Source organism: Coregonus lavaretus (assembly GCF_964263955.1).
Source record: "Coregonus lavaretus genome assembly, chromosome: 10".
NCBI lineage: Eukaryota > Metazoa > Chordata > Actinopteri > Salmoniformes > Salmonidae > Coregonus > Coregonus lavaretus.
Window position 1 is genome coordinate 37376089 of NC_139997.1, and position 27242 is coordinate 37403330.

Sequence of the window (27242 nt, forward strand, 5' to 3'; positions counted from 1 at the left end):
TTATAGTGCAATTAATGTATTGTTTAGTGTTGTGTAGTGGCTTTGCTGGCATGCATCTAAAACATTTTTTTTTTGTTTGCCCCACCAAGATTTACATGCTAAAATTGCCACTGACCTCATCACCTTGCACTTTCAACACCCTGTGAAGTTCATAATTTATTTAATCTGTAGCCTAATAAACTGCATGCTTTCCCGACAAGTCGCAGTGGGAGACCACACAACACGTCATCACGTGACTCCAAGTTTAGGGTACTAGGGGGTAACTGCCCCCCGTAATTAATTAAGACCACAAGATTTCACTAAATTATTTCCCCAACACTTTCCCTGGCTGCCACTGCGCTTGCTCAACAAAATATGTCCTCTGTGTCATCACAACTTTTGGAGATATTTTGTTGTAAAAACGATTTTGTGGTAAATTGATCTACTTTTTTTGTTGTTGTTGAAAAGGTTGTATATATATTCCAATGAAGTTAGATCTATAATTGTTTTTTAAATATACAAGTATGAAAGCCTTAAGATAAATAATCCACTTGTTTAGAGAGAAAAATTAGATAATGTTTGACTAATATGTTGAATGAGTGTGTTGGGGGCAACTTGCCTCCCCCCTACTAGGGGGTAACTGGCCCCTGGGGGAATGGGTTTCTACCAGTCATTTAGACAATGACTAGCCCAGTTGGCGGTAGTTTATGCTAACTTGATAGCTAGCAACTTCACTAGCAGTAAATGCTAGCCAGCTAGCTAGTTAGCATAAAGATAACGTAAATGAATTGCAGTTGTAAATGTTTCCACTAGTGACTGATAGCTTTACAGTTAATGTTACTTTATAGCCTTTTAGCTAGTTTACACAGCATTTTATGTCATATAGCTAGATAGCTAGCTACGTTTTTAAGAGAGAGCTTTTCAATGGGCATCTCTCCCCCTGTTTTCAGTCACAGGTGGGGATTAGGTGTGAGCAGTGCAGGAGGTGGGCTCATGAGTTGTGCTCCAATTTTACTGGGGATAGCTTTATTTGTGACCTATGTACAAATTTGAATCGTGCAATAGCAGAGCATGATAGAGTTGCCACATCAATGTTACACTGAGTTAATTAGTTGTTATTGTTATTACATGTTATATTCCAATGTTCTTTCATGTTACAATTAATATATAGTTTTATGAATGAAAAACAACTATTGAAAACCTTTTGCTCCTGAATGTCATTTTCAAGACTGCTGGGATTAAAAATCTTGCATTATTCAAATAATATTTAGTGCAATTGTACATCATGGATTGTGTGGAAAAGGAACAACAAAGAAAGAACAAAGAAAATGTGCAGGTGAGTTAAAAAGAGGGACTTTACATAAAATCTCCTCATAGTGAATATATTAATGGTGATGTGCAACACCATTTCCCCCCACCCCCACCCCATATTTTATTAAAATAATTAAAATAAATCAAATTGTCTAGCGTATTTTGTTTTGTCGACATTTGGAAAGTTTACAGACACATTTTCTGTTTCCATTCAAGCATGTCATGACATTTTTTTACCCGACATGTAGCCTACTTTACTTGCATAAAAAGGTTGGATGGAAATCTGGTTACAAGCTACAGTGGCTTGCGAAAGTATTCACCCCCCTTGGCATTTTTCCTATTTTGTTGCCTTACAACCTGGAATAAAAATTGATTTTTGGGGGGTTTGGATCATTTGATTTACACAACATGCCTACCACTTTGAAGATTTAAAATATTTTTTCTTGTGAAACAAACAAGAAATAAGACAAAAAAACAGACAACTTGAGCGTGCATAACTATTCACCCCACCAAAGTCAATACTTTGTAGAGCCACCTTTTGCAGCAATTACAGCTGCAAGTCTCTTGGGGTATGTCTCTATAAGCTTGGCACATCTAGCCACTGGGATTTTTGCCCGTTCTTAAAGGCAAAACTGCTCCAGCTCTTTCAAGTTGGATGGGTTCCGTTGGTGTACAGCAATCTTTAAGTCATACGTGGTCCCGTGTAGCTCAGTTGGTAGAGCATGGCGTTTGCAACGCCAGGGTTGTGGGTTCGATTCCCACGGGGGGCCAAAATGCAATTTGCAATCAGTACAAAAAGACCTGCAGCGACTAACCTTACTTCCAGAGTCCTTGGTTCCACATTTACCCTTATCATACCACCATTTGTTTTTCAGCTTGTCTAAGATGCCTTGTTCACTGAGTTTCAATACTGCAAGGTTTAGATAATTTCTTCACGTGGGAAATAACATCAATAACATTATATTATGTTATTTTATGTTATTCAAACTTTAAACTACTTCATACTTTACAAAGCGATAGAGCAGGGTCCTGGCCAACACAACACAGAGAGCAGGCAAAACGAACTGTTACCTTTCATACACCAGGACTAACCCGTACCGTACCAGACCCTACCTGTATCGCTTTGAGTAATCGGCACACACTGTTCAAAAAAGTACTTACGATTGGGACTAGCAGAATGAGTAGCTACTGTAATATAGCTCTATATGTACATAAAATAGGATCTAACAGGAACCCTTTCATGACTAACAGACAAACAAAAACTAGCAGTCCGATTTTGTTCTAGCTGAGGGCAGCCAACACCTCACAAAATACAGCCCTTCACTGGACATGCATCCACACAGCCACCTAGAAATCCCACTTGCATAGGCCTATATATACTGTGCAATTACAATCAATCAAATGCAACATTGAGAACTACAAGAGAGCGGTAGATCTAAATTGGAGTAATATGGAATTGTAGCCAATCTGGTTTTCTATCGTATCAATATATACCAATATATTGATTATATGTAGCTCTGTGGCTGCATGATTAGTGGTATATAGCTACTTTTTTAAACTTCTAATTGCAATGAGATCACTAAAATCTACAGGTAGATTTGAATGAATAAGACTAAGAAATGTAAAAGCTAAACAGTTTCTAATGAGTCCTCAAGTAGGGCGTTATGTTTGTAAGACATTATGCTGTCTACATGACTGCTCGATTTCTGTGTTTACTTTCTTTCTGAAAAATGATCATGGTTTGTAATTTAATTTCATTAAATATATTGTATTCACCACTGTAGTCTGCTTCATGCATAATAGCATAATATTTACATAAAAAAGGAGTGTAAAGAATGTGAGGTTATTTGATCTTATCTGGCTATATGGCTTATTTTTACAGCAATTTAGCCAACATACTTTGACAACATTTATGGTTCACAGCAAGTCTCAGAAAATAACTATGTAAACAGGAATGAGGTTAGTAACAGCAGCTTTGGACAAATAGTACTGTCTCCTGCTCATACTGAGCTGTTGCTTTGACATGGCAAGTCACATCGGGCAAGGTTCCAGTACTGGTACAGTGGCTTGCGAAAGTATTCACCCCCTTGGCATTTTTCCAATTTTGTTGCCTTACAACCTGTAATTAAAATTGATTTTGGGGGGGGTTTGAAGATGCTAAATATTTTTTGTGTGAAACAAACAAGAAATAAGACAAAAAAACAAAACTTGAGCGTGCATAACTATTCACCCCCCCCCAAAGTCAATACTTTGTAGAGCCACCTTTTGCAGCAATTACAGCTGCAAGTCTCTTGGGGTATGTCTCTATAATATAAGCTTGGCTCCTTCAAGTTGGATGGGTTCTGTTGGTGTACAGCAATCTTTAAGTCAAACGTGGTCCCGTGTAGCTCAGTTGGTAGAGCATGGCGTTTGCAACGCCAGGGTTGTGGGTTCGATTCCCACGGGGGGGCCAGTATGAAAATGTATGCGCTCACAAACGTAAGTCACTCTGGATAAGAGCGTCTGCTAAATGACTAAAATGTAAAACCACAGATTCTCAATTGGATTGAGGTCTGGGCTTTGACTAGGCCATTCTAAGACATTTAAATGTTTCCCCTTAAACCACTTGAGTGTTGCTTTAGCAGTATGCTTAGGGTCATTGTCCTGCTGGAAGGTGAACCTTCGTCCCAGTCTCAAATCTCTGGAGACTGAAACAGATTTCCCTATATTTAGTGCCATCCATCATTCCTTCAATTCTGACCAGTTTCCCAGTCCCTGCCGATGAAAAATATCCCCACAGCATGATGCTGCCACCACCATGCTTCACTGTGGGGATGGTGTTCTCGGGGTGATGAGAGGTGTTGGGTTTGCGCCAGACATAGTGTTTTCCTTGATGGCCAAAAAGCTCAATTTTAGTCTCATCTGACCAGAGTACCTTCTTCCATATGTTTGGGGAGTCTCCCACATGCCTTTTGGTGAACACGAAACGTGTTTGCTTATTTGTGTCTTTAAGCAATGGCTTTTTTCTGGCCACTCTTCCGTAAAGCCCAGTGGAGTGTATAGCTTAAAATTGTCCTATGGACAGATACTCCAATCTCTGCTGTGGAGCTTTGCAGCTCCTTCAGGGTTATCTTTGTTCTCTTTGTTGCCTCTATGATTAATGCCTTCCTTGCCTGGTCCGTGAGATTTGGTGGGCGGCCCTCTCTTGGCAGGTTTGTTGTGGTGCCATATTCTTTCAATTTTTTTAATAATGGATTTAATGGTGCTCCGTGGGATGTTAAAAGTTGTGGATATTTTTTTATAACCCAACCCTGATCTGTACTTCTCCACAACTTTGTCCCTGACCTGTTTGGAGAGCTCCTTGGTCTTCATGGTACCGCTTGCTTGGTGGTGCCCCTTGCTTAGTGGTGTTGCAGACTCTGGGGCCTTTCAGAACAGGTGTATATATACTGACATCATGTGACACTTAGATTGCACACAGGTGGACTTTATTTAACTAATTATGTGACTTCTGAAGGTAATTGGTTGCACCAGATCTTATTTAGGGGCTTCAAAGCAAAGGGGGTGAATATATATGCACACACCACTTTTCCGTTATTCATTTTTTAGAATTTTTTGAAACAAGTTATTTATTTTCAGTTCACTTCACCAATTTGGACTATTTTGTAAAATAAAATAAAAAATAAAAATCCATTTAAATTACAGGTTGTAATGCAACAAAATAGGAAAAACGCCAAGGGGGATGAATACTTTTGCAAGGCACTGTAGGTTTCCATCCACTTGGCGACAGATTTTCATGCGAAAACAAAAAACTATATGCACATTTTCCCACCAGAGATATTTCCATCAAATTGACTTTTTGTAAATAACAGTCTGTGCGTTATAACGTAGTGCACATAAAAATAACTTTTGCGTTAAATTCCCATAAGAAGAAATGTTGTGTTATAGCAAATCTCTGGTCTTGGCAGGGTGCGCTCTAGCCAACATAAAGAGAGAGAGATTGTTTTTATTTGTCAAATGGCAGCCGAGCATTGATCCTGTCACCAGAATAAGACCCTCTATATTTATTGGAAAGGAGCATCAAGCTCGTCACCCTGTGAAGTTCATCATAACTTATTTAATCTAGTCAAATAAACTGCATGCTTTCCCAAGTCATAGTGGGAGGACCACACAATATAATTGAGTGAGTTTTTACTTCGATATTATCCCATTTAGACATGACCACTCGGCAGAGGCTAGTGGAACCAAAGATTATCTATTATATTGACAAGATTGCCGAGTGACCGAACTAACAATTGAAATACATGTTCTCATGAAGACAGGCGAGATCGGGTGGGACCATTCTAGCCAATGAGAGGGCAGATACGCGTGTGAACAACTGGCACAATTATGGGTGTGTTCGTAAATCTGTAGTGCCAGAGTACGCTCTGGGCGTTCTTAAATTCAGAGGGGTTGTCAGATTGTCCGTTCGTAAATTCATCAGTTATTCTGCACACTCAGACGAGAGTGCTCTGAAATCGGAGTAGATGGCCAAAGTGAATTTTTCTCAAAGTTGCCGGAATGCCACGTACATCCACTTAAATCAGTACATTTGTAACAGTCTAAACATTAGGAAATTAGCCTCACGTAATTCGAAACTCTCTCATAGACCTCCATACAAAAAAATGGCTTGTCTCATGAGGACAGATTTTTGGCCTAAATCCTCTCGTTTCGCCTCTTCCTCTGTAGTGGAACTTAATCGCTCAGTCTTGTTTTGTTCTCTGATTGGCTTATGTGTTTCAAAATGCAAAGTCCCGGGCACTGATGGTGTGTCATGATTGGCTTATCTTTCTTTCTTTGTAGTTGGCCGCATCCGGTCTGAATGACGACGCCGCGGATACAAAAAAGAGAAAGGGAAAAAAGCTAGGACAATTGCTAGCTACTAGCTAGTTAAGAACAGCGGGAAACATTTTTACATTTTACTCTTGTTTTTATATTTTGCGGATCCTTTATCAGTATTTTTGACTACCGATGTCAAGTAACTTGTGTTAGCTAGCCAACAGAGAGCGATGATAGATATTTGAGAATATTTAGCTGTTTATTTAGCATTAGCCTAGCTAACTATTATTAGCTAGCTAGCTACATGCTTAGATAACTAGCTACCGAGGAAATAGTTAGACAGCACACTGTCTAGGTGACTAGCTATTTCACTCTATTTGTTTTTATCTGTGACATTTTGTTCATCTTGATGAGAATGGCAACAACGGCCCTGTACGCGTGTACGAAGTGTAACCAGCGGTATCCGTTCGAAGAACTGTCGCAGGGACAGCAGCTGTGCAAGGTTTGGACTGGAAGTGTGTGGGTGCTAGCTAGTTGTGGGTACCTGCTAGTTAGTTAGCCCAAAATCTGGCAATATGAATAGTTTAGTTAACTAACGTTACTGTACTACTACAGATGTATACGTGTTTAGACTGCTACCGAGATGTGGAATTATAAGGTCTCTGGCCACATTCAGCCCTTATAGTAAGTGATAACTTTGATAGATTATGTAACCGCTACATCATTGCAAATGGCAACCTTTTTAGCTAGATAATATCACACGCAGGATGGGGACGATACAATGTATCCGCGAATTGTTTTCTCACCTAAGTGTCTGCTGGGTGTAACAGTCAAAATAACGTCAGATAAACATTGGTTAACTAGTTATTTTCACATTTCATCGCCCATGACCTGTTAGTTTGTCATTAGTTTACACGTCATGCCCCTTACAAACAAGTCTATTTTATCATCAATGTAACCTCAGTGTCTTTAACAACCGGCATCTACAACATTGAATTCCAGGGGGCTCAGTCTGTGTAGCTTTCCACCTCGGCCTGTAGGGTAGGCTATGTTCCACATACATTCATAATGGATGGGCAAAAATCGAGTTATAATTCCAGTGGCAAATTATTACATTTTAATACATTTTGCTATTCATGCTGGTGCGTTGTAAATACTTATTCCCATTTTCTTTCTAAAATTAGCAGCCGAAATTGTCGCAACCCCTATTACTAGCCTTTCGTAACGTCTGAGATCCCCAGAGATTGGAAAGCTGCCGTGGTCATCCCCCTCTTCAAAGGGGGTGACACTCTAGATCCAAACTGTTACAGACCTATATCCATCCTGCCCTGCCTTTCGAAAGTTTTTGAAAGCCAAGTTAACAAACAGATCACCGACCATTTCGAATCCCACAGTACCTTCTCCGCTATGCAATCCGGTTTCCGAGCTGGTCATGGGTGCACCTCAGCCACGCTCAAGGTCCTAAACGATATTATAACCGCGATCGATAATAGACAGTACCGTGCAGCCGTCTTCATCGACCTGGCCAAGGCTTTCGACTCTGTCAACCACCGCATTCTTATTGGCAGACTAAATAGCCTTGGTTTCTCAAATGACTGCCTCGCCTGGTTCACCAACTACTTCTCAGATAGAGTTCAGTGTGTCAAATCGGAGGGCCTGTTGTCTGGACCTATGGCAGTCTCTATGGGGGTGCCACAGGGTTCAATTCTCGGGCCGACTCTTTTCTCTGTGTATATCAATGAGGTCGCTCTTGCTGCTGGTGACTCTCAGATCCACCTCTACGCAGACGACACCATTTTGTATACATCTGGCCCTTCATTGGACACTGTGTTAACAAACCACAAAACGAGCTTCAATGCCATACAACACTCCTTCCGTAGCCTCCAACTGCTCTTAAACACTAGTAAAACTAAATGCATGCTCTTCAATCAAACGCTGCTGGCACCCGCCCACCCGACTAGAATCACTACTCTCGGCGGGTCTGACCTAGAGTATGTGGACAACTACAAATATCTAGGTGTCTGGTTAGACTGTAAACTATCCTTCCAGACTCACATTAAGCATCTCCAATCCAAAGTTAAATCTAGAATCGGCTTCCTATTTCGCAACAAAGCCTCCTTCACTCATGCTGCCAAACATGCCCTCGTTAAACGGCCTATCCTACCGATCCTTGACTTCGGCGATGTCATTTACAAAATAGCCTCCAACACTCTACTCAGCAAATTGGATGTAGTCTATCACAGTGCCATCCGTTTTGTCTCCAAAGCCCCATAAACTACCCACCACTGTGACCTGTACGCTCTTGTTGGCTGGTCCTCACTACATATTCGTCGCAAAACCCACTGGCTCCAGGTCATCTATAAATCACTGCTAGGCAAATCCCCGCCTTATCTTAGCTCATTGGTCACCATAGCAACACCCACCCGTAGTATGCGCTCCAGCAGGTATATCTCACTGGTCATCCCCAAAGCCAACACCTCCTTTGGCCACCATTCCTTCCAGTTCTCTGCTGCCAATGACTGGAACGAACTGCACAAATCTCTGAAGCTGGAGACTCTTATCTCCCTCACTAACTTTAAGCATAAGTTGTCAGAGCACCTTAACGATCACTGCACCTGTACACAGCCCATCTGGAATTAGCCCACCCAACTACCTCATCCCCATATTGTTATTTATTTTGCTCATTTGCACCCCAGTAGCTCTATTTGCACATCATCTGTTGCACATCTATCATTCCAGTGTTAATACTAAATTGTAATTATTTTGCACTATGGCCTATTTATTGCCTTACCTCCATAACTTGCTACATTTGCGCACACTGTATATATATATTTCTGTTTTATTTTTGACTTTATGTTTTGTTTATCCCATATGTAACTTTGTGTTGTTGTTTTTTATCGTACTGCTTTGCTTTATCTTGGCCAGGTCGCAGTTGTAAATGAGAACTTGTTCTCAACTGGTTTACCTGGTTAAATAAAGGTGGGAGAAAAAAAAAAAAATATTGCCTTAAGCACACCACCACACATGTTTTCAAGCATTCTGCCCAGAATGTCTAAATAAAAGCTGCATTGGAAGCACACTTCCCATTCATGACAAATAATAATGAGTAATTGTAAACAAATGCACAACACTAAATAAAGGCATACAAAGGGGTTTTGACAGTTAGGACAACTCATGATTTAGGGTTTAGTTAATTCTTAGTGTTATTGCCTACATTTTTTGTTTTTTACATGTTTTTTTAAAAAATTGTCCTTGAAAGAGCTGAATAAACTCTACAACAGATGAATCACTAATGCTTTGTTTCTTGTGTCAACAGGAGTGTCGCATCGCTCATCCCATCGTCAAGTGTACATACTGCAGATCAGAGTTTCAGCAGGAGAGGTGAGTTCTGCTCCAGCACCTTTACTGTGCATGTACATGGTATTCTAATTCCGTTCTTAAGGCATCACCATGTAATATAGTGAAAACATTGGTTCCAGGACATGATGTGATTTGTCTTTCCCATTCTTTATTCCAGCAAAACAAACACCATTTGCAAGAAGTGTGCCCAGAATGTAAAGCAGTTTGGGACGGTACGTTTGACTTGAATCATCTGTTATAATTGTACAGTATGTATTGATTGAATCAGTTCTGGTTATGTTTGCCAAATTGTCTGCAAAAGCAGGTTGAAACAGTCTTCTGTTGTTTCCCACGCAGCCCAAACCCTGCCAATACTGTAACATCATTGCTGCTTTCATCGGGACAAAGTGTCAGCGTTGCACCAACTCAGAGAAGAAGTATGGCCCTCCACAGACCTGCGAGCAGTGCAAACAACAGTGCGCATTTGACCGCAAGGAGGAGGGCAGGAGAAAGGTAGGCACAGACACCTGCTGCATTGATACCCTGACACACATGTTTTCCAACACTCTTGAGGTTGCGTATTCACCATCCTCCACTGTCCTGTGTGTGTTATGTCAGGTGGATGGGAAACTGCTGTGCTGGCTGTGCACTCTGTCTTACCGCCGTGTGCTGCAGAAGACCAAGGAGCAGAGGAAAGGCTTCAGCTCCTCCCACTCCAACTCCTCGCTCAACGAGAAGGACCACCACTCCAGACAGCACCATCACCACCAGCAGCACAGACACAGCAGCTCACACAAGTAGGCCCTGGCGCCACAGCCCTCTCCTCTACATATTAGGCCATTACATCCTCTGTAATGCAGGTCTCTGTATATGTATTGTGCTGATCAGGCACTTTTTGGAAGGATGTAGTGGTCTGAGTAATGATGCATGTGTCATATCGGAAGGAACATCTTAGAAAGATTAAATCTGACATAACTTGGTGTTTGTGTGTGTTTTCTTGTCTGTGTGTTATAGACTCAGTGGGAGCCTAAGTCCAGAGCAGGAGCAGGGAATGTGGAAGCAGAGGTGACTTACCACCTCCCTCTTTCTGAATCACATTCCCCAGTGTTGTTTGACTTATGACAAGCCCATTTGTGTAGTTATGCAACGTATTTGAACTATGGTGTACTCTGGGACACGTTCCGTGTCTGATGAAGCCTCGGTGGCTAAAGTTGTGTGTTGGTTCTCCCCTCAGCCATAAATCGTCTTTGATCCAGAAGGAGACCCCAAAGAAGAAACCAAAACTGGAGATGAAGCCATCCAACGGGGACAGGTACGAGAGGAGTTTCAATCACATGTAAGGAGTTACAAACTGGTTCTAACTTTTGAAGTAAACATGGCCGAACATCCAGTATGTTCCTACTGACACTTTGTTTTGGCCTTCTTGGTTCTAACACACATCTCTGTGATGGTTGCCAACAAGGTGGTGTTGGAGCAGGTAATGGTACAAAGTTGGTCAGTGTGAAAAATATCTGCATCCAGGTACTTTCCTTTTTCTGCCACCCTAACTTTTTTCTTCCCTACTCTCTCCATGCAGTAGTTCCATCACCCAATCTATGGATTCTGGAGGAACGGACAACTTCATTCTGATCAGCCAGCTGAAAGAGGAAGTGATGTCATTAAAGAGAATGCTTCAGCAGAGGGATCAGACAATACTGGAGAAGGACCGAAAGGTACACGCCTAACTATCATTATATATATATATATATATATATACACTGCTCAAAAAAATAAAGGGAACACTTAAACAACACAATGTAACTCCAAGTCAATCACACGTCTGTGAAATCAAACTGTCCACTTAGGAAGCAACACTGATTGACAATACATTTCACATGCTGTTGTGCAAATGGAATAGACAACAGGTGGAAATTATAGGCAATTAGCAAGACACCCCCAATAAAAGACTGGTTTTGCAGGTGGTGACCACAGACCACTTCTCAGTTCCTATGCTTCCTGGCTGATGTTTTGGTCACTTTTGAATGCTGGCGGTGCTTTCACTCTAGTGGTAGCATGAGACGGAGTCTACAACCCACACGTGGCTCAAGTTGTGCAGCTCATCCAGGATGGCACATCAATGCGAGCTGTGGCAAGAAGGTTTGCTGTGTCTGTCAGCGTAGTGTCCAGAGCATGGAGGCGCTACCAGGAGACAGGCCAGTACATCAGGAGACGTGGAGGAGGCTGTAGGAGGGCAACAACCCAGCAGCAGGACTGCTACCTCCGCCTTTGTGCAAGGAGGAGCACTGCCAGAGCCCTGCAAAATGACCTCCAGCAGGCCACAAATGTGCTTGTGTCTGCTCAAACGGTCAGAAACAGACTCCATGAGGGTGGTATGAGGGCCCGACGTCCACAAGTGGGGGTTGTGCTTTCAGCCCAACACCGTGCAGGACGTTTGGCATTTGCCAGAGAACACCAAGATTGGCAAATTCGCCACTGGCGACCTGTGCTCTTCACAGATGAAAGCAGGTTCACACTGAACACACGTGACAGAGTCTGGAGACGCCGTGGAGAACGTTCTGCTGCCTGCAACATCCTCCAGCATGACCGGTTTGGCGGTGGGTCAGTCATGGTGTGGGGTGTCATTTCTTTGGGGGGCCGCACAGCCCTCCATGTGCTCGCCAGAGGTAGCCTGACTGCCATTAGGTACCGAGATGAGATCCTCAGACCCCTTGTGAGACCATATGCTGGTGCGGTTGGCCCTGGGTTCCTCCTAATGCAAGACAATGCTAGACCTCATGTGGCTGGAGTGTGTCAGCAGTTCCTGCAAGAGGAAGGCATTGATGCTATGAACTGGCCCGCCCGTTCCCCAGACCTGAATCCAATTGAGCACATCTGGGACATCATGTCTTGCTCCATCCACCAACGCCACGTTGCACCACAGACTGTCCAGGAGTTGGCGGATGCTTTAGTCCAGGTCTGGGAGGAGATCCCTCAGGAGACCATCCGTCACCTCATCAGGAGCATGCCCAGGCATTGTATGGAGGTCATACAGGCACGTGGAGGCCACACACACTACTGAGCCTCATTTTGATTTGTTTTAAGGACATTACATCAAAGTTGGATCAGCCTGTAATGTGGTTTTCCACTTTAATTTTGAGGGTGACTCCAAATCCAGACCTCCATGGGTTGATAAATTTGATTTCCATTGATAATTTTTGTGTGATTTTGTTGTCAGCACATTCAACTATGTAAAGAAAAAAGTATTTAATAAGATTATTTCATTCATTCAGATCTAGGATGTGTTATTTTAGTGTTCCCTTTTCTTTTTTTGAGCAGTGTATATCATTTTTTCACCTTTATTTAACCAGGTAAGCCAGTTGAACAAGTTCTCATTTACAACTGCGACCTGGCCAAGATAAAGCAAAGCTGTGTGATTAAAAACAACAACAACACATAGTTACATACATGCATACTCACTACCATTCAAAAGTTTGGGGTCACTTAGAAATGTCCTTGTTTTCGAAAGAAAAGCAATTTTTTTGTCCATTACAATAACATCAAATTGATCAGAAATACAGTGTAGACATTGTTAATGTTGTAAATGGCTATTGTAGCTGGAAACGGCAGATTTTTAATGGAATATCTACGTAGGCGTACAGAGGCCCATTTATCAGCAACCATCAGTCCTGTGTTCCAATGGCACGTTATAATAATAATATAATATGCCATTTAGCAGACGCTTTTATCCAAAGCGACTTACAGTCATACGTGCATACATTTTTATTTTTTTGTGTATGGGTGGTCCCGGGGATCGAACCCACTACCTTGGCGTTACAAGCGCCGTGCTCTACCAGCTGAGCTACAGAGGACCACAACACGTTGTGTTTGTTAATCCAAGTTTATCATTTTGAAAGGCTAATTGATCATTAGAAAACCCTTTTGCAATAATGTTAGCACAGCTGAAAACTGTTGTGCTGATTTTAAAGAAGCAATAAAACTGGCCTTCTTGAGACTAGTTGAGTACCTGGAGCATCAGCAATTGTGGGTTCGATTACAGGATCAAAATGGCCAGAAACAAAACTTTCTTCTGAAACGCATCAGTCTATTCATGTTCTGAGAAATGAAGGCTATTCCATGTGAGAAATTGCCAAGAAACTGAAGATCTCGTACAACGCTGTGTACTACTCCCTTCACACAACAGTGCAAACTGGCTCTAACCAGAATAGAAAGAGGAGTGGGAGGCCCCGGTGCACAACTGAGCAAGAGGACAAATAGACATTAGTGTCTAGTTTGAGAAACAGACTCCTCACAGGTCCTCAACTGGCAGCTTCATTAAATAGTACCCGCAAAACACCAGTCTCAACGTCAACAGTGAAGAGGCGACTCCGGGATGCTGACCTTCTAGGCAGAGTTGCAAAGAAAAAGCCATATCTCAGACTGGCCAATAAAAAGAAAATGTTTACATTTTACATTTTAGTCATTTAGCAGACGCTCTTATCCAGAGCGACTTAGTTAGAGTGCATACATTATTTTTTTTATTTTTCATACTGGCCCCCTGTGGGAATCGAACCCACAACCCTGGCGTTGCAAACGCCATGCTCTACCAACTGAGCTACCTGTCGGCCATTCCCTCCCCTACCCTGGGCGACGCTGGGCCAATTGTGCGCCGCCCCATGGGTCTCCCGGTCGCGGCCGGCTACGACAGAGCCTGGATTCGAACCAGGATCTCTAGTGGCACAGTTAGCACTGCGATGCAGTGCCTTAGACCACTGCGCCACTCGGGAGATATGGACAAAATAACACAGACACTGGACAGAGGAAGATTGGAAAAAGGTGTTATGGACAGACGAATCGAAGATTGAGGTGTTCGGATAACAAAGAAGAAGAACATTTGTGAGACGCAGACCAAATGAAAATATGCTGGAGGAGTGCTTGATGCCATCTGTCAAGCATGGTGAAGGCAATGTGATGGTCTGGGGGTGCTTTGGTGGTGGTAAAGTGGGAGATTTGTACAGGGTAAAATGGATCTTGAAGAAGGAAGGCTATCACTCCATTTTGCAACGCCATGCCATACCCTGTGGACGGCGCTTGATTGGAGCCAATTTCCTCCTACAACAGGACAATGACCCAAAGCACAGCTCCAAACTATGCAATAACTATTTAGGGTAGAAGCAGTCAGCTGGTATTCTGTGTATAATGGAGTGGCCTGCACAGTCACCTGATCTCAACCCTATTGAGCTGTTGTGGGAGCAGCTTCACCGTATGGTACGTAAGAAGTGCCCATCAAGCCAATCCAACTTGTGGGAGGTGCTTCAGATTACCTCAACAAATTGACAACTAGAATGCCAAAGGTCTGCAAGGTTGTAATTGCTGCAAATGGAGGATTCTTTGACAAAAGCAAAGTTTATTTCAATTAAAAATCATTATTTTCTAACCTTGTCAATGACTACATTTCCTATGCATTTTGCTATATTTCCTATTCAAACTCATTTCATGTAGGTTTTCATGGAAAACAAGGACATTTCTAAGTGACCCCAAACTTTTGAACGGTAGTGTGTGTATGTATATTACCAGTCTTTGTTTTGACTATTTTCTACATTGTAGAATAATAGTGAATACATCAAAACTATGAAATGACACATGGAATCATGTAGTAACCAAAAAAGTGTTAAACAAATAAAAAACATTTTATATTTGAGTTTCAAAGTAGCCGCCCTTTGCCTTTGACAGCTTTGCACACTCTTGGTATTCTCTCAACCAGCTTCATGAGGTAGTCACCTGGAATGCATTTAAATTAACAGGTGTGCCTTGTTAATTTGTGGAATTTCTTTCCTTCTTAATGCGTTTGAGCCAATCAGTTGTGTTTTGACAAAGTAGGGGTGGTATACAGAAGATAGCCCTATTTGGTAAAAGACCAAGTCCATATATAATGGCAAGAACAGCTCAAATAAGCAAAGAGAAATGACAGTCCATCATTACTTTATGATATGAAGGTCAGTCAATCCAGAAAATGTCAAGAACTTTAAGTTTCTTCAAGTGCAGTAGCAAAAACAATCAAGCGCTATGATGAAACTGGCTCTCATGAGGACCGCCACAGGAAAGGAAGACCCAGAGTTACCTCTACTGCAGAGGAGAAGTTCATTAGAATTAACTGCACCTCAGAAATTGCAGCCCAAATAAGTGCTTCAGAGTTCAAGTAACAGCCACATCAACATTCATGCTGAGGAGACTGCGTGAATCAGGCCTTCATGGTCGAATTGCTGCAAAGAAACCACTACTAAAGGACACCAATAAGAAGAGACTTGCTTGGGTCAAGAAACACGAGCAATGGACATTAGACCGGTGGAAATCTGTCCTTTGGTCTGATGAGTCAAAATTTGAGATTTTTGGTTCCAACCGTCGTGTCTTTGTGACGCAGAGTAGGTGAACGGATTATCTCCGCATGGGTGGTTCCCACCGTGAAGCATGGAGGAGGTTTTATGGTTTGGGGGTGCTTTGCTGGTGACCCTGTCTGTGATTTTATTTAGAATTCAAGGCACACTTAACCAGCATGGCTACCACAGCATTCTGCAGTGATACGCCATCCCAGCTGGTTTGCGCTTAGTCCCACTATCATTCATTTTTCAACAGGACAATGACCCAAAACACACCTCCGGGCTGTGTAAGGGCTATTTGATCAAGAAGGAGAGTGATGGAGTGCTGCATCTGATGACCTGGCCTCCACAATCACCCGACCTCAACCCAGTTGAGATGGTTTGGGATGAGTTGGGCCACAGAGTGAAGGAAAAGCAGCCAAAAAGTGCTCCGCATATGTGGGAACTCCTTCAAGACTGTTGGAAAAGCATTCCTGTTGAAGCTGGTTGAGAGAATGCCTAGCGTATGCAAAGCTGTCATCAAGGCAAAGGGTGGCTACTTAGAAGAATCTAAAATAGATTCGTTTAACACTTTGTTTTTGGTTACTACATGATTCCATATGTGTTATTTCATCGTTTTGATGACTTCACTATTCTTCTACAATGTACCCCTGGAATGAATAGGTGTCTAAAGTGGTTTAAGTGGTACTGTATATGTGTGTATACACCCACACACACACACTACCACTGACAAACTATCTGTTTTGCTATGTCAAATGTGACTTTTGGTCATGTTGTATTCATTATATTGTCTTCCTGTTTGTTTTCTACTTCCAGCTCACGGAGCTCAAGGCAGACTTCCAGTACCAGGAATCCAACATGAGGGTAAAGATGAACAACATGGAGAAGGCACACAAAGAGGCCATGGAACAGCAACAGGTAGAGACTAGAAATTACCAAACATACCTAAAAAAATCTATATACAAGAAGAAAAACTGACATCTTGTGGGCCATTGGCTACAAGGTTGGCCCAATTCTGATCTTTTGCCCAATTATTGGCAAATGGGTTGACCTGATTGGTCAAAAGACCAAATGGTGGAAAAAGATCAGAATTAGGCTGCCTGTATAAACGCAGCCATTGAGACAAGTTCCAACCCAATATGTTGACCTGTAGCCCCTCAAGCACATGTGATTCAAACAACTTTCCTAAGAAAGAGGCACAGTAGGATGTAATCAAACACTCCTAGCTTGTGCGGTAAACACTTTCATTAAACAAATGGTTACATATTCACTACTTTTCTTTTATTACAGGCCAAAAATCGGGAGCTGCTAAAACAAGTGGCCGCACTCTCAAAGGGCAAGAAGTTTGACAGAACAGGGAGTTCACTGCTGTTACCGTAACGACAAGCCCACCCAACCACAGCTCAGAGTGGCTTCATTGTTTTAACACTGTGAAAGCCTGATGCCATTTTCCCTTTCCCTCTCTCCTTCCTGTTTTCTCAATCATTTTGATCCTTTTCAGTTATGTTCTTCGTTGGAAAACCTGGTGAAATTTCAACATGTTTTAACCCAGAGTTTTTTTTCTGTCACTGGATGTGACTGCGGATGGAGGGAGGAGAGCGCCTCGTTAACACTGCCTGTGTCCAGTAGCATGGTTTGCGCAAGGTGGAAAAGATTCTGTCAACATCACAGAACCAACTTGATTTTTATAGATGTCATGCAATTTTATTTATTCAATTGTCTTTCGTAGTGTTTTCTCACCACATACTCAGTGCATTTCCCAGGTTTGGGGGATTTTTTTCTTCAACAGCAACTTTCTCGTAACATATTAGTTATATTTTTCTAATTGGACGTAATTATGGAATAGGAACTCTCCTCCTTATTGGAGACCCTTCTCAACTTACTATGTATGCAAATGTCTAAATGGTGTCCGACCACAGCGTTGCTGGCCAGCAGCAGAGACATCTTTCAACGTTAAAGTCCAAAAACCATGAACTCTTTGAGAGATTTTTAAACCTTGTTAATTAGACACCTCCCGGCTGCCCTCTTTCTCACTGTGACAGCTGTAGTGCTTCGCTGTTTCTCTGTAGTGGAACGATTGTAATACTGCATGACTTAGTGCCATATACAGGTTGGCATTGTGGTCTCATGTACTGTAATGTACTTGTACTTTTTTTAATCATATGTAAAGGTATTACAGGGGTCAGCCTATGTATTTAAAATGTGTAACTTGTATTGGTTTTAGTGAGTATGTGTAAGGCTGTTTTAATTATATAAATACATATGTAGAATACGGTTTTTAAAGGAACACAACTTTCACTTTACAGCTCTGGACCAAACTGGTTTCAAACTGTGGCGTACAGATCACTTTTGTACTTTTTTTCCAAACCCAATGTTTCAAAAAATATTAAATCTGGTTAAACATGTTTTTGTTTTTATTTCAGTGGCATTATCTCAGCAAGGAGTGGCTCTCTACTATTGGGCCCTGTAGCAATCCTGTATAATATTGTCAGACCCATGCATACGCCTGTACTTTTTCCTCTTCCACAAGAGCTGGTGTACGTGTCAAATGATAATCCCTGTTTGACCACTAGGTGGCAGTCGTTTATTTGCTTTACTCTATCAAATCTGACATGCTGATTCAAAGACTTTGCTCTACATACATTTTTACATTTTAGTCATTTAGCAGACGCTCTTATCCAGAGCGACTTACAGTTAGTGAATACATATTTTTTTATACTGGCCCCCCGTGGGAATCGAACCCACAACCCTGGCATTGCAAACGCCATGCTCTATCAACGCTACATCCCTGCCGGCCATTCCCTCCCCTACTCTGGACGACGCTGGGCCAATTGTGCGCCGCCCATGAGTCTCCCGGTCGCGGCCGGCTGCGACAGAGCCTGGATTCGAACCAGGATCTACATACAATGGGCGCATTGGACATAGCAGTCGACTTTAAAGGCGAGTCCAGACTGATTGATTGATTTACATATCACCTTGCATCACAATTTACTAGGGCTGGGAATTGTCAGGGACCTCACGATATCGTGTTATTACGATACTAAGGTGCTGATATGATAGGCTAATGTATTGCGATTTGATACTGTAATTGTATTGCTATTTGATGTTCCTAACATATTGCTCACCATAGGTCTGCTGCAGAGGGACAAAAGAGAGTAATGAGAAAATGAGTTTTGATCAGTCATGGGGGAAAAAGTGCTGAAAATCACAGTTTTGATGGTCTGGAACAAAGCCAATATTACCTGAGGATTTTCCAAAGAGAACAATAGAGAATTCTTCTTTATATCTGTCCCATTGTGGCGTCTGAGCGGATGGGCACCGCCAGTGAGGCCATCTCCATTTTGAAGTAGTCATTGTCCTTCTACTATACTATTAGTTACTAAACAAAGTGAAAGGGTGCATACTGACATCTGGAGAGTGTTCTTTGAAAAGGTATAAAGCCAAGGTTGGTGATTTACTGCCACCTGCAGTTATAAAATGTTTGCTCACTAGCATAATTAATTGGCTGAGGGCCTGGATGGAATTATGTGATGCTTCCTTAACCCATAGGAAGTCCCACCCAGTTGACTACTTCAAAATGGTGAATATCCTCAATGGTGCTGCCCATGCTAAAACTTTTGGGCACTAAAGTCCTCTATCGCCATTGGATTGTTTTTGTCTTAACCTTACAAGAGGGGCCTTTTCTCAATTAGATTTGCGCGACTCCTGCGTCCTGTCTCCTCCGTCCACTCTTGCCTCTTGAAAAAGGTCAAAGATAATTGAGAGTGAACGTGGACGAAAATGCGCTTGTATGAAATGAGAAGCAACTTCACTTGCGGGTCATCAGGCAAATGACATTTACTGGGGTGGATCCCACAATAAATGTGTAAAGTGGCACATTCCTCAACCACATCGATTTCCAGGTCACGGAGGAGAGAGGAGGGAGGACATACTTTTGCCCAAACGAGAAAAGGCCAGGGAATCAGCACAGTGGAATCTTGGGAGATTCTCAATTGGTTTGCTCAACTCTTCTGTCCTCTCCTCGCCTCCTTTTGAAAAAGGTAAAAGGTAGTCGAGGAGAGGAAAGTGGAAACAAATGCGCTTGTATGAAATGAAACTCTCCTTCACTCACTCATCATCATGCAAATGACGTTTACAGCGGTGGAATCCCCAATTGTGTAAAGTAGTAAAAAGACGTTTAACTAGTTGTATTTTATAGATAAAAGGATAAAAAGCATTTTGTTTTTAAATATGTGCATGCTATTCTCCTACGAGTAAACAAAAGTTGATTCAAAGGGGGTGTGGTGGATCTCAAAACTCTTCCGCGAAGGACTCATGTAGGATACTCTTGTGCTTCCTTAGTGGAAGGAGGCTGTCGAGGAGGCGAGGACACTCCTCTGTTTGCCAACTAACTAATTGATATTCTCCTCGACCACTTATCGGTTTCCTGTTCACAGAGGAGAGAGGACGGAGGAGTCGAGGAGAGGACAGTCTTTTGCTGAAATTAGAATCTCCCCTAGACTTGTGATTTCCATCAAAAAAGTTAAGTGAGTGCAGGGGGGGGGGGGGGCTTTGAAGGCCTGTCATCCCATGTCACTTTGTTTAGAAACCTGTTTTCTCTATTCAATTTACATATGTTATCTGGTAGTCATTCAAGATGGTATTCACAAACAGCAAACACATTGCAGTCCAGGGGCGCAACTTTCACTGGGGACAGGGGGGGACATGTCCCCCCCACATTCTGAAATTGCATTTTTGTCCCCCCCAGTTTTATAATTGGAATGTGATACAAAACGAGGCAACGGTGTGCTTTAGGACCATGCGGACACCTCCGAGCGGTCGGGTAGGCTGTTTGGAGTGTTTATACGACTGGATAAAATAAAAGATATGTCCCCTTCACTTCTAAAACGAAAATTGTGCCCCTGTTGCAGTCTATGGATCAGGTAGCTGTAGAAGGACATAAATGCTTCAGAAGGTTCAGCTGGGCTGAAATAAGGGTCAATAGTCCAGAATGTGGGTCAATGGGGGTATGAATGTGGATCAATGCATTGGGGTCTACACTCGGGTCGTCTTGACTGAGGTAGTATTATCTATATAGATGGTTATCTTTTCTCCTCCCCTCTTTGTGTCAATTACATTTACATTTTACATTTTAGTCATTTAGCAGACGCTCTTATCCAGAGCGACTTACAGGAGCAATTAGGGTTAAGTGCCTTGCTTAAGGGCACATCGACAGATTTTTCACCTAGTCGGCTCGGGGATTAGAACCAGCGACCTTTCGGTTACTGGCACAACGCTCTTACCCACTAAGCTACCTGCCGCATTCTGTGACGAAGATGATAACGTCATGCCAGTATATGGGAAGGGTTTTTAGGAGTTAGATTCACTTTTTTTCCTATCTCTGTCTTGGGGCATCCTTTTACATTTTGGTTTTAAAGTAATTGTCCAGTGTTTCCATATTTCTATGAAATACTTTTCCTTCCAAAAAAATGGTAATTAAGTATGTTAAAAAGCAGCTATTCTGTGTTGGAATGGTGTGGGCGTACCCCAACAACAGAATGGTGTGGGCGTTTACTAGTCATAAAAAATATTAATGTGAGTAGACCGCTGATTGGCCAAATCAGCCAACAAGGCAGGATGACATCATTCTCTGTAGAAATAGCAAGCATTTTTGAAACGTCTGTTTGAGATGCAAGTTTGAGGTGGGGTTTTTGAAGTGTTTTTTCTCCAATTTATGCTTTGGCCACAAATACGAGTATAAGACGAGTCAACAACATTATTTGGGTATGAGTTAACAGAATATGAACTTTAAAAAATGATATTTTCACAGGACAGTTACTTTCTTTAGACCCAATATATGTAGCCCCACATTTCTGGTTTTAGATTCTATGTTTTATTATACCCTTTACAATTTACGAAATCCTCCCCTTATGGAAAGAGTTCCACTGGGATCATTTTGCACTATTACAATGGTGCTCATGTAATTTACTGTTGATCATACACTATTTTGTCCTTCAGCCTTCCAATAATGTAAGGATAATAAGGTCATTACTGGCAAGGAATTCATATAATCAGCTTGACAAAAGCCATAAAGTTAACACAGCTTTAACAAGAGAGACAGGAGGTGAACATCCAAGTTGAATCTGCTCAAACTCATGCAGAGAAGAGAGAACAGCAATACTTATTCACAGAGCTCTGACAGAAAGAAAGGCACTCTGGACCTGTTCACAAAACAGGAAGTCAGTACTTCTGCCAAGAAAACCTGAATCAGACCAAAATATTTGTTTATATTAGAAGAACCAGATTACATTAGTCTCATCAATGAGTCTTAAAACTTTATGAACAAAGGCACACAATAAATCTGTGTTATTCATTGTGTGAACTGAATTGTGGCCAGGCATTGAACCTTGATTGCTGAGATATGAAATAGGAGTTGTTTATGAATTTGATTGTTATACTGCGATGTGTTGTAATGCATAATAAAGTAATCCTGACACAGTACAGAGAGTACTGAGAATCTGATATCCAATCAGAAGCCACTGGCTCCTGCCAGCTACCAATCTGAACTTCCTCTGTGTCACTGTCCATCAATGGAAACAAAATATTTTATTGCTTTGAAAAGTTCTCAGCGGTTAGGTATGCTCACTGTACGGTGCATACATATCTGTGGGGCAGACTGTAATATGCATAAACACAAATTGCAATATAGCCAAGCCATTTCCGCATAACCTCCCAACCACCTAGCTAACAGGGACTGGGAATAAGTATGTTGCTCTAGCCACAGCCAGTGATCTGGGCCTGGGTTTCCCAGTGAGCTCAGACAGGATCAGACAGGCTTCATTGTGTTGGGGGACCCTGTGTTATGATATGATTTATTCTTATGTTGCTGCCAGTGGGACTGAATTTTGTGTAAACCAGACCATTGAGGGCTACAAAGGAACTGGAAGAAAGGTGCACAGTCAATACCCACCTATTGGAATCAAAATGAGAAGCGTATGTGTCCTGTAGTAGGGACAGGTTTAAAGAAGGACACAAAAGGCACAAACTACCCACTGGGCACAGACGTCAGTTCAAGGTCTAGTTTTGATTTACATTTGGTTGAGTTGTCAACTAACATGAATTGAACGAGAAATCAACAAAATTAATCACTATGTCATTGGATTTAGGTTCAAATTTAGGGGAAAAAATACAAAATGCCCTTACGTTAATGACTTTCTGCAAATCCAATCAGCTTTCCACATTGATTCAATGTCATCACATAGATTATTTTGGTTGAAATGTCTTGGAATCAACATTGATTCAACCGGTTTTTGTCCAGTGGGTAGCTTCAGTGCCACAGAGAGATTATACTGTATGAGACACAGCAGCACTGATCATATAGAGGGGTTACAGAATATAGTGTGACACACTTAGACACCAGACAGGTTATTGGAGTCTTGAGGTAAAAATGGTGACATTTGTCTTTGTTTATGCATGGAAAACAGGTTGACTCTAAGGCAACTTGGATTGACTCACTCCGCATTCCACATTCCATACTTGTAGATAGAGAAATTTGCAAACAGGGAGATAGAGACTGTTCATGCAATCATGCTCTAAGAACTCTTTGTTTTGCTGAGCAATGAAATGTGGTGCTGCGAATTAACTGGACCTGGATCCCAATCGTCATTCTATGAACTCTTCACCGTTTTCACTGTAGCTATCGGCTGGAAAGTCTCCCAGTTTACAGCATTGTAAATGTTGGATTTCTTACTGGGTAAAACCTTTTGCTTGTCTGAAGCAAGCTCTCATAAGGCATATTTACAGTATGAAAACACAAGTTGAAATCCAGATTAGTGTCAAATTCCATAATACACATTGAATTACACCTGAATAAACAATTGTGACTAGTTTGAAATATTGAGACTATAAAATGTCATATGTCCAACTCTTTATTTTTGTATGGGAGGAGCCAGGAATCAATGACACAGCCAATCAGATAATGCCAACATGACATGAGGGCTTGAGTATTTTTCTCCCCAGTTATTCTTCTCACAAATTCAGACAGCTGATGTTCTGAAAGAGCTGAAAAATCTGGACCCCTACAAATCAGCTGGGCTAGACAATCTGGACCCTTTCTTTCTCAAATTAGACGCCAAAATTGTCGCAACCCCTATACTAGCCTGTTCAACCTCTCTTTCGTAACGTCTGAGATCCCCAGAGATTGGAAACCTGCCGCGGTCATCCCCCTCTTCAAAGGGGTGACACTCTAGATCCAAACTGTTACAGACCTATATCCATCCTGCCCTGCCTTTCGAATGTATTTGAAAGCCAAGTTAACAAACAGATCACCGACCATTTCGAATCCCATAGTACCTTCTCCGCTATGCAATCCGGTTTCCGAGCTGGTCATGGGTGCACCTCAGCCACGCTCAAGGTCCTAAACGATATTATAACCGCGATCGATAAAAGACAGTACTGCGCAGCCGTCTTCAGCGACCTGGCCAAGGCTTTCGACTCTGTCAACCATCGCATTCTTATTGGCAGACTAAATAGCCTTGGTTTCTCAAATAACTGCCTTGCCTGGTTCACCAACTACTTCTCAGATAGAGTTAAATGTGTAAAATCGGAGGGCCTGTTGTCTGGACCTCTGGCAGTCTCTATGGGGGTGCCACAGGGTTCAATTATTGGGCCGACTCTATTCTCTGTGTATATAAATGATGTCGCTCTTGCTGCTGGTGATGCTCGGATCCACCTCTATGTGGATAACATGTTTTGCATGTTATTTTGGCATTAATACATGTCACATATCAGTTTGCAGACAATGTTAAAAAAAAGTATATAATTGAGTTAATTAAGCCGCATAGAAACATGGTCTCCTTTTTTTTTCTTGAGTAAGGCAGCTCCAAAATGCAGGTGTTTCAGCCTAGCTCAGTGCTTTCTGTGGTGGGGCAAGCCAGCAGAAAATAGGAGCGCTGTGCCGTGATTGGCTCAGTGTTCTGTCACTCATGGAGACACTACGTCACCACCAAGTCTTTAGTAAGGGTAGACATCGAAAATTCAAGCCCTTTGGGTCCTGCCATAGAGTTACATTAGAAGTGCCCCTCCAAGAAGGCTTAAGGTCATTGGCCACAGATAAAATGACGTCAAATCACGTTATATGTACAGTAGCTTTGATATTGGACTGATCATGTCAACATCTTACTTTCAAAATCTTAGCTAGCAGTCATCATCATGAATCAAGTCGACAGTCTACTGGCAAATCCTTTTTAATCCTTGTCATATGAAGATAAATAATGAAGAGAAATTATATATAAAACGTATCGGTGCTCATCGGCCATTGGACATAAACATTACACAACCAGCTGGAAATCGCAAATTCAACAATGTTTTGGAGTGTTTTGGAAGGAATCGGTGACAGTGGCTAACTGCGAGCATTGCAACTGGGAAGTCTGGAATAAACGAGCTCTGACTGGGAAAATACGCTTTGAATGGTCATCCAACTCAGAATTGTAAATCTGGCCTCTTTCTCTTTCTTTGATGACAAAATTTGCCCACGAAGTACCGCCGCGCCACCTTCCTGTTCAAGTGAGCACATCACAACAAGGTGAGTCCAAAAATGTCATATATGCTGCTGCATAAATGATGTAATATGCCAGGGTGATATGTATACTGTAGCTAAGAAAGTAATACTAAGTGTATGTTGTGTAGTAAGTTGTTAGCAGCCCATGTGCCACACACTAATAATTTGGTCTATTTTCCCCTCTTAATTGCACCTACTGTTCTGACTTGGTGGTGCACATGTAGCCTATAACCTGTTTTTGAGAAATGTAATCATCGAATATTGTAAGAGCTTTCATTGTCTGCTTATATGCCCCCTTTATTTATCCTACGGTTCTGACTTGGTGTACAGGGAGAATACTGTAAGAACGGCCCATGTTAAGAATTCTGTCGCTGTACATTTCATAAGTGCTGAACAAATAGTTATATTGACTACGTCCGTCCTGGCTTGCTCATTAATGTCTTAATCAAAATTACGGATTGCCTCTTATCCGTTTGTCGTCCCCTTATGCCATCGTTTGTACATCTCAATTGTCAGTAGAAACCACATTTGTTTAAGCAAGTCAGCCATATCAGCTATGTTTTTTTTGAAAGGCAGTAAATGAGGCTGAATGAACTGTTTCGCTGCCAGACAAGGCTCCGCTGATAGCCAGGTGTAGTGCAATTAATGTATTGTTTAGTGTTGTGTTGTGTAGTGGCATTGCTGGCATGCATCCCATATATATATTTTGTTTTGCTCCACCAAGATTTACATGCTAAAATCGCCACTGCCTGGGTGAGAGACTTGAAAGGAAGAAGAGAGGAGGTGAAAGATGAGGAGACATGTCTTTACATGTCTTTGCATGTCTGTGGGGCTGGTTTGGTCAAGATTTCTGCTGAGTGGTTTTGTTACCACCACTGCTCTCTTTCAGTTTGCTGACTCAATGTTGTATTTGTATGCATTATTCTCTGCTTCCTCTGAACTAAAAATGCATTTAAAATAAAAGAGAACTTACAGCATACCTGCAGAAAGTAGGGTGTCTCACTCCAGGCCTACCAGTACTACCATGGCCCCATACACCAAAAACAAAAGCAGGATCCTTCCTTTATGCCTGTATTTATAGTTTTTAGTATAAATATGAAAATAATGGTTTTATTCGTGAAGATCTACCTAGCTGTAGGCCTGTGTTGCTTTGCTCTGCAAATTACTGAGCCTTCATCTTTCATCTTGTTTGTTTACATTTACATTTACATTTTAGTCATTTAGCAGACGCTCTTATCCAGAGCGACATACAGGAGCAATTAGGGTTAAGTGCCTTGCTCAAGGGCACATTTACGTCATTTAGCAGACGCTCTTATCCAGAGCGACTTACAAATTGGTGCATTCACCCTATAGCCAGTGGGATAACCACTTTACAATTTATTTTTTATTTTTTATTTTTATTTATTTTTTATTATTTTTTTTGGGGGGGTAGAAGGATTACTTTATCCTATCCCAGGTAGGATAAAGACACATTTACGCACACAACTACATAAAACTTTATTCCTGACTATATAGCCCATTACTAAAACAAACCTTGTATACCAGAGTATGTTGTTTCCTGGTTCTATCTATGCTGTTCTATCCAATTGAAATTACTTATGGCAAATGCATTGTAATTTATCTATACTGGGTAACACAAAGAAAACTCATGAACGTTTATTATTTTGCTGAAGGTTGTTGTTTGCTTTATTTGGTACAGATTCAAATTACTTTTTAGTTGTCATGGGCCTAATAAAAGCATGCGGGTTGTGGAAAGTTCTTCCTTAAATAGCTAACTCAAGCGAGCAGGCGTATGTTGTTTTGCAAAAACACTACTCTGGCCGTTGTGCGTCGCCATTGGCTGGTGGGCGTGCCTACCTCCGGCAGAGCCAAGTTGGAAGTTCGCGCACGGAACTGCCTGGCTATGTGTGGTGAGCGAGACAGGG

The 27242-nt window shown here is 41.8% G+C and overlaps 1 protein-coding gene across 2 annotated transcripts; it reads left to right on the plus strand.

Moving 5' to 3' along the window:
* The first annotated feature begins 6135 nt into the window (after nt 1–6135).
* Nucleotides 6136–18184, plus strand: LOC311135744 (protein FAM76B). 2 transcript variants are annotated; one of them, XM_084169784.1, is made up of 10 exons: nt 6136–6589; nt 9404–9468; nt 9605–9659; nt 9784–9939; nt 10045–10223; nt 10441–10491; nt 10661–10762; nt 11003–11138; nt 16596–16697; nt 17070–18184. In XM_084169784.1, the coding sequence occupies exons 1-10, from the start codon at nt 6497–6499 to the stop codon at nt 17157–17159; spliced, it is 1029 nt and encodes a 342-aa protein (XP_084025910.1). In that variant the 5' UTR covers nt 6136–6496; the 3' UTR covers nt 17160–18184. The 2 variants fall into 2 exon arrangements, with proteins under 2 accessions (XP_084025910.1, XP_084025911.1); XM_084169785.1 differs by having other exon boundaries at nt 10661–10738.
* Nucleotides 18185–27242: the final 9058 nt, after the last annotated feature.

Coding starts and splice junctions, on each gene's coding strand:
- LOC311135744 (XM_084169784.1), top strand. CDS start 6,497: ATGAGAATGGCAACAACGGCCCTGTACGCGTGTACGAAGTGTAACCAG. Junction 9,469..9,604: donor TCAGAGTTTCAGCAGGAGAG/GTGAGTTCTGCT, acceptor TCTTTATTCCAG/CAAAACAAACACCATTTGCA. Junction 9,940..10,044: donor AGGAGGAGGGCAGGAGAAAG/GTAGGCACAGAC, acceptor GTGTTATGTCAG/GTGGATGGGAAACTGCTGTG.